Here is a 10,984-nt window from a genome sequence, read left to right on the forward strand (position 1 = left end):
TGTTTATGTTCAACTGCTGAAAGCAGACTTTTAAAAAACATCCACTTTTCCAATGTAAAGTAAGTGGGCTGCCAAAATGTACTCTAAATCAAATTTAAATCTATCATACAACCACTATAAAAAAAGAAAGAAAAATCTGAAGTGTAAGACATAAGCCCCAAAAGGCAGTCTCTCTATAGTTTGAAAGGGAGGCCTTTATCATCATAAATCTTAAATGAAACAGAGGAAGATAACAGATTTAGGTCTCTGGCTTGTTCATGAGGAGTGAAGGACATAATCAAAGAGCAAGCTTTTATTACAAAACCCCTATTATTAAGAAGATGCAGGGGGGACGAATGCGACCATGCAGCATCGGAGGCCAAGCAAGTGTCAGTCCATCTGTTTATCCAACACGTCTTGCCTGATAATCTGAATATCTCTCAGTCAGTACATCAGTTTGTCCAACCTCAGTCACAGTCAGTAAACTCTCTATATGCCTGTCATTTTAAAATTCAATCCATCCATTCTTGTCTATCTTCATCTTTCAGTCCGGCCATCACTTTATACTTTCCATCATTTTCCTCTACAAACAACAGTCCTGCTTGTCTGAGATGAATATAATCGCTCTCTTTCTCTCGGACAAATGCGCACATGCACAGTTAAGTACGCACGTGCACACAGATAATCACAGTAAATTAAGACGGTGGTGCAGAACCCACGTGAGTGGCTTTAGAGTGATACTGTGCTGGTGGGGGGTGTATTGACCAGGTGCTCTCTCACAGATGTGTTGATTAAAGACCTGTCTGTACATTTGAACAATGAACACTCCCAACCCACCGCCTCCATGTGCCCACCAACACCTACAGTGTGTGTGTTAAAAAAAGAGAAATAATAAAGCCAGAGAGAGAGAGAGAGAGAGAGAGAGAGAGAGAGAGAGAGATTTATAACAAAAAGATTTGCATGAGCTTCCAGCAAAAAAGTATTAACATTAAACTTAACACATATTTTTTTTCTGCATTGGTTATAAACAGTAATGGAAATGGCAGAGATTCATAGGGGGACTCTATTTGGAGACATATTTTAGATTTTTGAATCAGGAAATCCTACTACATGTATGTATAAGATAAATTTGCATAGCTTTTAGAGGGGTATTACACAGATAAAAGATGGCAATCCTCTCCATTTCAAACTAGAACCTTCAAATTCATTCCCTGGACGCATCCCCTGATTCCAGAAATAGTTTTAAATTAAATACATGCAAAAAAAGAAGGACCAATCACAACTCAGTAAGGAAATATTATGATGATTTAAGTGCATTTTAAAAATTCTATCATTTTTAAACTTCAATCTTAAATAAAGACTGTACGAGAAGTTCAGGCTGACTGAATACATACACTTTTGTATGTACCAAGATGTCTTCATAGTTGCATGCTATGAGTACAATCATACATGTGTATGTGTCTGTGTATATATGTGTGTGTATTGGTCACAGGGTGGAAAGAAGGTAAACTAGGGAATTCCTTACTGAGCTCCATCTCAGCGGGGCTAATGAGTGGAAAGGTATCATCGGTTTTAATACACTATAGAAGGTCAAGCCACACGCATGAACACACATTTCTCTTTTGCTGAAACTAACCGTATAGCCAAAATACCTGTGGGAGTAGTGTCACTAAATAAACATCATGACAACATGGCATATCAATCAGTGCAAGATGTACTGGGAGAGAGAGAGAAAGCAAAATGCAGTATTGACATCTTCCTTATATCCATTGATTTTCTATTACGTTACAAATAAACCCAAGCTGACATTTTGTCATTGGCAATCATCTTAACACCAGGATTCCTCCGGTCTATAAACTCTCACACACACTCACTCACCCACAAATATACAAGATTTTGCCACAAAAGGCATCATAAATAGGAACATATAGTAAAAAGTTAAAGAAACACTCCACTTTTTTCAAAAATAGGCTCATTTTCAGCTCCCCTAGAGTTAAACACTTGATTTTTACCGTTTTGGAATCCATTTAGCCGATCTCCAAGTTTGGCGGTACCACTTTTTGCATAGCTTAGCATAATCCATTGAATCTGGTTAGACCATTAGCATTGCGCTCTTCTGTAGTTACATTGTGTACTAAGACTGACGAAAAATTAAAAGTTGCTATTTTCTAGGCAGATATGGATAGGAACTATACTCTCATTCTGGCGTAATAATCAAGGGCTTTGCTGCTGTAACATGGCATATCCTACATCATATCAGCCTAGAGAATCACCGCTTTTAATTTTCTGTCGGTCTTAGTACACGATTTAGAGGAGTCAAGTTTTAAATAGGAAAAATATTTTAACACTTTGGTCACTTTTGAGCGTGATGCTAATGGTCCAATCAGATTCAATGGATTATGCTATGCTATGCTAAAAGTGGTACCGCCAGATCCAGAGATCGGCTGAATGAATTCCGAAACGGTAAAAAATCTAATGTTTGACTCTGGGGGAGCTGGGAAGTGAGCATATTTTCAAAAAAGTGGAGTGTCCCTTTAAAAGCATATCATTTTGTTGCTGCTATTAAACAACGATCACCTTATTTAATGATTACGCACTTTAAAGGGGACATATTATGAGATTTTTTTAAGATGTAAACTAAATTTTTGGTGTCCCCAGAGTGCGTAATTGAAGTTCTAGCTCAAAATACCACACAGATAACTTATTATAACATGTTAAAATTGCCACTTTGTAGGACTGAGCAAAAGTGTGTCGTTTTTGGGTGTGTCATTGAAAATGCAAATGAGCTGATGAAATGCAAACACTGATCATAATGATGGTGGTTTGTTTCAATTGAAACTCAATTTTGCTGTCAATTATTCTCTTTCTCTCTGTACTAAATGGCTGCGCTGTGGTTGGATAGTGCAGATAAAGGGGGCTGTATTATCCTATTCTGACATCACAATAGGAGCCAAATTACAATTACCTACTTTTTCACATGCTTGCAGAGAATGGTTTACCAAAACTAAGTTACTGGGTTGATCTTTTTCACATTTTCTAGGTTGATAGAAGCACTGGGGACACAATTATAACACTTAAACATGGAAAAAGTCAGATTTTCATAATATGTCCCCTTTAAAGTTCATCTTAATTAATTTTTAATTAATTAAAAAAACTTTTTCCAGTCTCTTGTCATTATTTTCTCATTTAGCATGACCTGCCTGTTTTACTCCATTAGCATTTTGGTCCCAGAAAATTTCCGTAAAATTGTCAGAGAGGCTTCTTAGTGAACACAAACATGTCCTGTAAATGTTCTGGGATTGCTCCGGTAAAGAGGACCTAGTAACATTGCCGTAACATTTACAGAACACATCCTGTGTAAACAAGACACAGAAACAATGCCGTAAGGGGCATGCCATAGTAAGGACGCGTGTTTCATCACAACAAGAAGTTATGGTTCAGCTCTTTGAACAGGGATTTAAACGCAGATCAACATTCATGCCGAGAAATGTCGGCAAACTGGACTGAAGCAGAGATCAGAGAGCTTGTCACTATCCGCGCTGAAGCTGAGACCATTAAGCATGACAGAACAGTGCATCACATGCTCCTTATGATCTTGTCATAAACAAAAATGCACGCGCATAGTTTCTAGAACGAGAAATTACGGATAATTAGCAAACTTCAGACATTGTGGTAAAACTACCAAGTGCAGGACTTTAAATACGCCATGTGTCTTTACGGGACTTTACGTTATGTATGTGACACACACACAGATTCGGGAAAATCATTGGCAGTGTGAATGAACCAAAAATCAAACGATCCCGGACAAATCCCGGACGTATTTTCTGTGTATTTTCTATAATCTTTGTGTGAAAAGGGCTTTAGATTTCTGTGACCACTTTCCAAGAAAAGCTTCTTGAAATTATAGTTTTTGTCTTCACCTCTGTGTAAATGTCTATCTACTATTTACTGGATATAATTGTATAAATTCCTATATACTAATTATTTGAATTAGTGGCTTTTTTGTCCTTGCTATGAGTGATATAATAGTATATATGTGACAGCATAAAGTTAAAGTATTGAGGACTCAGACTGCTTTCAGATCAGTTTTAAAGGCTGCAGCATCATCTGTCTTATATGTTCACTCTACTCTCAGGATGGCTAAACTAAATACTTGAGCAAACTAGCTTATTTTTTGTCACCCACCAGTTACCTGCACCTATTTGAAAGAAATGCAATGTATATACAAACAAACAAAAAATCGGACTAAATGTACAGCCTTTCTTATCTCAGATCATTAATGAGCACGACAAGTGCGTCCATACAAGCTGAAGATCACCTCTCCCGCTCAAACTCGGTTTTCCATACTCATTCTCATTTTTCACTGTCATCCGCGCCTACTTTCCTTTAGTGCTCCACAGCTTTTTCTTTTTTCTGCCCTCTTTTTATCTTTTTTTGACACTTGCTATTTTTCAGCGAAAGGGGCATGAAACTCCACCTCTTCTCCCCTGGCCCTGTTAATCTCTGAGGGGAAGAGACTCATTAGTGCTTGGCCTTAGCTATCCTGCATCATTTTTCAGGCCTATGCAAACCTGTTACACTGAGTTATGTAAATTATAAGAAAAATATAAGTAAAAAATGTAATGCAAATAGCCATTTTTAGGAGAAAAGGCGTAGTGGAAGTAACCACCCATTAATTAAAATTAGGAATTACAATCCCTCCAATATGTACAAAAGGATTAATGAAAACATAAGTGACACTTAGTGTTCAAACTAAATCTACGCCCATGAAAGTGAGGCTGTGTGAATAAAAATGAGGCATGACTTTTGAAACACTTTACATTATTCTGAATATGTTAAAATGAATGGATGCACCCTATGAAGTTGCACAACCACATAAAGATAAAATATCTCAAATTAATGTATAGGTTTGTTCCGTATGGAACTTTTTCACTGTTCTCTCACATTTTTAGACAGCAGCAAACCCATAGGTTTATGTAGGCTAGTTGCCTCTTCAACGCAAGCGTGTTTCAGGCTACACCCATCTATCCCTGCTCCACCCCGCCCTCCACCCTTCCCCGCGTCGGTCTCTGTTTTCATCTGTCTGTGTACAACCGGCAGATTCCCGTAAAACAAACAATATCTGAAACACTCATCCGATTGTTGTATCTCAGACACAGTACTAGCAAGATATGATCACACACACACAACATACGCAATCTTTTGATCTAAAGACACATGTAATTGATCACCCAAATGACATACTGATCATCACCACACTATCCAGATTTGTAAACCAAATAACGCGTAAAAACAGCACAAATGCTTATTTCTCTGCTCAGTCTATCTCCTTCCTCTTGTATTTTAGCTGCTGTGAGTCTTTCCTCTCTCCCCTCGATCCGCCGGCCCAGGAATCGATCTCCGCAGGATCGATAAGTTGGCATGAATATTCCCAGCTCACCGCGAGTTTAGTTCGGGGGAGACGGAGGCAGAGGCACAGGCGCGAGGAGGAGACGGACGGATGCGGAGGCTTGGATAAACCAGCCTCATAATAACGAGACAGGAATATATATTCAGGAAACTCCTTGATAAAACAAAATCCACCAGAGCTGGATTTTGAAGACTGCGCTTTCGCATACAAACTTGACTTGCGTTGATTGAATGATGGGAAAGTCGCGCGAAAGCAAATGGGAAATAAACGGAGGATGTTTCGTTCACGCGTTGGATACGGGAATTAGGCCACTGGGTGAAATGAAGAGAGGAGATTTCCCGGTGCTTGCAGAGAAAGAAAGGGTGGTTATGATGGAGTAAGGCTTACCGGAGTGGGAGCGCAGAGCCAGCGGGGACTTGAGGCGCCAGGCGTGGAGATCAGAGGCAGTTCTCGGCAAAACAAACGGCATCGGCAAAGGAACAAACATGATCCTCCGTCTTCTTGTCTAGTTCTTATCAGCTGCTTTTCTTTGCAATTTAAGCAGAGTCTTTTAAACACTTGAATCGCTTGGTTCCGTCTGCGTTCCAGGGAGAGAGCTTTTAGAGAATTCTGGCATATAATGGGCTTATTTGTAAGATGTACTCTATGTAGCGTTTATACGTATGTTTTCCAGTTACATTTTATATTTTTAGCCTTCCTATTCGCTTGTATTTACTTTTGGTCGACGTGCATAGATACCCAGATGCGCGCAGCCTGACTATAGCCTATTTTCCCAGCGCGCACACACAGGCGGATAGACTGACTGGAACAAGACAAACGTGGGTTATTTCATTTCACAATTACTTTAATGTTTGTCTAATTGTTTTGGTATTAAGCTGTAGTATTTGGTATAATAGTTCTGTTTGACACGTATCTGTCACTCAGACGCATAGATTTACTTTTTTACGAAGGTTGAGGACTGCATCTCTATCTATAGTCTTTCTGTCTCTGAAGAGCTGGCCTGTGCTTCGCCCCTTGCTCGCAGTCGCGTTAACTTTGGTTATGCTTGTAAAATAAACAGACGATTCTGCATTTGCTCAAATAAAGACACAAATATTTCACACCCTGACTGTAAACGTACAAAAGACAGCGGATATTGTGTTATTACTTGGATATGTGGTGCATTTTTGGTGAATTTATTTGGTCTAGCTCCACTACAGCTCTCCTCCTTATTCTAGCAGCTACAGGCTACACATTCATTCGCACAAAGTCCACTAAACGTGGTTAAAATCGGCTGCATTCAAATGTCATTGCTTTGGCAAATTTAAATAAAATCCATACAAAAATAAGGCAACTCAACGTGCTCGCCGGATTCGCCCCTCCTCCCGCGCACCTTGTCACAAGCCAGTAATTAAAACGCAATCAATCGATAAATAGGCTAACTAAACAAGGCAAACAAACAAAGCACGAAAACATCGGGGGAAACGAGCTCGCTACGTCGCCGGTTTTTAAGATCACTTGCCTATCATTTCGTCCATCCGCCTGCGTGTTTTGCTCTGTCTGCTTGTTCCCGTTATTTGGGAACCCCAAACTCGTGCACGCTCTCCTCCCATACGCTCGCGCGCTCTGATTCCACGCTGCCTGCAACATTGAAGCGCGAGCGGAGCCGTTACAACTCTCACATCACCACCACCCCCACCCATTCTCTCTCTCTCTCTCTCTCTCTCTCTCTCTCTCTCTCTCTCTCTATAACGGTTTCGTACCCGTGTCCACTGAAAGGTAAAATCCCATATTGACACTGATTGACCTAATGTATATTATAACTTCCGGCTTTTCGTCATGGTAAACCACTCATTAATATAATATTTTTTTATGTTTATGCATTTACATTCAATAATAGCACATGTTATTCTAACACCTTCTAGGTAAACTGTAAAATTATAGCCAACTGTTGGGTTTTTTCAAATGTTACCCAAACATGGGTTGAAAAAACCCAAGTGTGTACATCAGCTAACGCAGAGCTACAGCAACACTCAAAATTTATTCATAAAAATTATTACATTAATTTCAGACACACCTGAAACGTAATATTTCATTTTATTCATCTTTATCTAGATAATATACAGCGCAATGGGTTGATTTTATAACAGGCGGTATATCAGGAACTCTCGCGGTGCCTGGCAAATCTCCCGTGGGCCTTCATCAGCGACTGCTCGCGGCTTTTCTTACTACCACCAATTCATCACGCCCTGTCAATTACAAAGCATGCTGCGCCGCACTTACACACAAGATTATTGTCAATATAGATTTTTAAATAGAAAAATCTATACGCTAAACACTCCAATCGATGGGAGTAAATCGATTCCACTATAGGCTGCAAAACTCTGTGAGCTCAAGCTCAGTCTAGGCAATGTTTAAGATATACGTGTTACGAACTAAAAATATACATTTTGATTTTAATTAAAACATCCACAAACACTGCAGAAAGAGTTTTTTTTCCATTTCTTTATTGTTACACTTTCACTGTTGGTGTTATTGTTGCTGTTAAACACATGTTGTTCACTTTTCGAGGTCCTTGCATTAAAACTGTCCTCCCTTCACATTTTATTCATTAGAATGATGTGTTTTTATTGTCCATCTGCTTTTGTTGCATTTCACTGTTGACAGATGACATCCGCAGGTCAAATGAAAGAGATGAAAAGAAGGAGAAGTGACCGGTTGTCCCTCCCGTACCCCCTTGAAGCATTGAGGTAACGGGCGCTCGGCCCCTCCCTCAAGCACTCCTTTCAGACAAAAGCAATTATTTCTTGTAGAATATAGTGTGGTTGTGCGCATCTAAGAGAATGAGAGAGGGACTGGGGGGAAAGAGAGTGCGAAATTGAGGAAGAGGAAAATAAGATGGTGTTGGAAGGATAGGGAGCTAACACCTCTTTCCTAACTGTGCTCTCCTCAGGCACACGTGCCTATCCATTGTGCTTGTTTGTGTGGCTTCTTGGAGCAACAGAAATAAGGAAAAGCTATTTTTCATTTATATACACACTTAAGTTTTTCCTCAGGAGTAAATTCACACATAGCAATCGTTACTGACCGACTTTGAACCTGAATGTCTGTATCCTATTTTGTCAGTGCTAACTATATGCACTAACTGACAAACCATAATCTCATACAATTCGTACATATTTTATGAGCTGCCTTAATTTAAATCATCTTGTTTTTGTAGTTACATTGTGTACTAAGACCGATGGAAAATTAAAAGTTTTTTTTTTAGGCCAATATGGTTAGGAACTATACTCTCATTCTGGCGTAATAGACGGTGGGCCGAGGCTCCGTATCTGCTTTACTTTTCGAAATGGATGATCCCCATGGAGGGACAACCTGAATTTGTAAAGTTTGGACGGTTGTTTTATTCTCAACGATATGAAAAGTGTTGCCACTCGCATTTATTGCACATTTCCCCCCGAAATGATAAAATGTCCCCGTAAATATGAAGGCAAACGCGGTTGCCTACTATATCAGTCGAACCAATAGAGCGGCAAGATACTGACATAGGATTATTATTAACCAATCAGATGTATGTTAGTAGAACAGCTGTTACGGATTCATACACGAGCTGCAGCGGAATTGACCATCGCCAAGGACATTCTTTGTGTGATTGTAAGTATCCATTTGATTTAATTGATATCTATTTAAAATGTTTGTTGTGTACACTGGTTTGTTCAAACGTATGTATGCGTCTCGTAAGTGTCGTTTTACGTAGGCATAGACTAACGTTAACCGTTCCGTACAACAACGATGTTCCGTGCAGATTAACTTTTACCGCAGATCGGTCATGCACAAAATATGTATATGTGTCGTCTTTATTTCTCTTACATCTCCGTTTAAGAGAGACACACCCCAGCCGGTTGTTCTAGTAATATTTCATAAAGTTCGCGCCCACTGCGCTTGAAAATGACCGGTGGGCAAGCCACACTTCGACAGCTGCTTGGGTGTAGACATGTAGAGCAGCGGAAATTTACATTTCGATATAATTTATGCTTTTCACAGTATTATAGATTTTATAAGCTGCAATGTTCACACCCTCTGTTTCTTCCACAGTTTTTTTTTAAAGTAAATTCAGCTTTGACAGTCAAAGTTCACGTTGTTAACAGCCTCTTCTCAATGACTGTTTTGTATAAGTGCTTGTACCCATTTGCATATGTTAGTTAATGTTTTTGTGTGGTGAGGTACCGGGTATAATCTCGATGGCACCCTTACGAACATTAACCATGGTTTTATTGTGGTAAAAGTGTAGTAACCAAGGTATTTTGTTGTATTGATTACTATCAGCAAAACTATGGTTTTACTACACTAACCACGATTTAACTATGGTTTTTAAAAACCATAGTTGTCAAAACAATAGTTGTTTTGTGGTTACCATGGTTTTACTACAGTTACCATTTTTTAACTGTAGAAAAACAATGGTTAATTTTTGTAAGGGCAGGTGAAGTGATACCTTGTTTTATACTGTTAATTTTATTTTAACCTCTTTACTGCTGTTTTTCTGAACCTTATACTTCTTATGTTTGCAGATAATGCAAGGTGTGGGGCCTGCTTGGATGTGTAAAGACCATGGGCTTAAGACCTTAGAGCCTGTGTTTTTACTGGCGTTGCCTCTCCATCCTCTGCCTCTACCACTAAAAAAGTGCAAAACAATAGGTTTAGGTTCTGCACATCACTGATTAAAGAAAAATGATTTGTAACTTTCAGCAGTGAAAAACTCATGCTACATATATTGGTTCCACCTGTTCCCTTAACATGGGTAATAAACCAATTTCACATCGTTTAGGGGTCTCATTTATAAAACTGTGCGTATGATCCTTGCTGGGGGTCTACGTACGCACGGGGGCCAAGAATGGCATACACCAAAAAAATATTGAGACCTATAAAACAAAGCACTGTTCCCTTTGTGGGTCGCGGATCGCCTGCGGGTGTTCGTGCATGGGTCGTCCTCGGGTCCCGCCCTGCAGGCCCATCTCTCATTGAGTTTTTTCTTTTGTGGAGCGCGGCCTTTGTGTGGGAACTGGTGTACGCACATTTCCAGCCCCGTTTTGTGCATACGCCAGTTCCCACACAAAGGTTGTGATCTATACAAAACCGAAATTAATGGGAGATGGGCTTGCAGGGTGGGACCTGAGAATGATTCATGTATGAACAATTGCAGGTGATCTGTGATTTGTGGAGGGAACAGTGCTTTGTTTTGTCTTGATGTTTTTTGCCGTATGCCATTTTTGGCTTTTGTGCGTACGTAGACTTTTAGTAAGGATTTATAAATGAGACCCCAGGTGTCTGGTTTTGTTGATAATAACGATGCCAATCATGCCATAATTGAAAAGGAAAATTTTGTAGGTTGTTTTTATTATATTACTGTTAATACACTGCATCTACATTTGTACTACTCTTATACTTTTACTACACTGCACATGTGTATGCACGCCCGCCGACAGGGGGGGACAAACGGGTCTGTTGTCCCGGGCCCAGGATGAGGGGGGGCCCAGAACTGGAACCTATGGAATAATTCAGTGTTTTCCATACATTGATTTATCTGCCATAGAATCAACACTGGCCGCCACAAATAGA

The 10,984-nt window shown here is 39.7% G+C and overlaps 1 protein-coding gene and 1 long non-coding RNA gene across 5 annotated transcripts in view; one reads left to right on the plus strand and one right to left on the minus strand.

The window, feature by feature from the left end:
* The window catches only part of pou2f2b (POU class 2 homeobox 2b), a 45,680-nt gene extending 38,628 nt beyond the window's left edge, over positions 1-7,052 (minus strand). For 2 of the 4 annotated variants that reach the window (XM_055210603.2, XM_055210609.2), the window contains exon 1: positions 5,777-7,052. In XM_055210603.2, the coding sequence (XP_055066578.2) occupies positions 5,777-5,876 (100 nt within the window). In that variant the 5' untranslated portion in view covers positions 5,877-7,052. The remainder of the gene's footprint in view (positions 1-5,776) is intronic. The other 2 variants (XM_055210606.2, XM_055210608.2) reach the window with 1 other exon arrangement.
* A 1,621-nt stretch (positions 7,053-8,673) lies between these two features.
* Positions 8,674-10,248, plus strand: LOC141367235 (uncharacterized). The gene is made up of 2 exons (XR_012371505.1): positions 8,674-9,022; positions 9,937-10,248. It is a non-coding gene; the product is annotated as an uncharacterized lncRNA (long non-coding RNA).
* Positions 10,249-10,984: the final 736 nt, after the last annotated feature.

The sequence above is a fragment of the Misgurnus anguillicaudatus genome, chromosome 10 (assembly GCF_027580225.2).
Source record: "Misgurnus anguillicaudatus chromosome 10, ASM2758022v2, whole genome shotgun sequence".
NCBI lineage: Eukaryota > Metazoa > Chordata > Actinopteri > Cypriniformes > Cobitidae > Misgurnus > Misgurnus anguillicaudatus.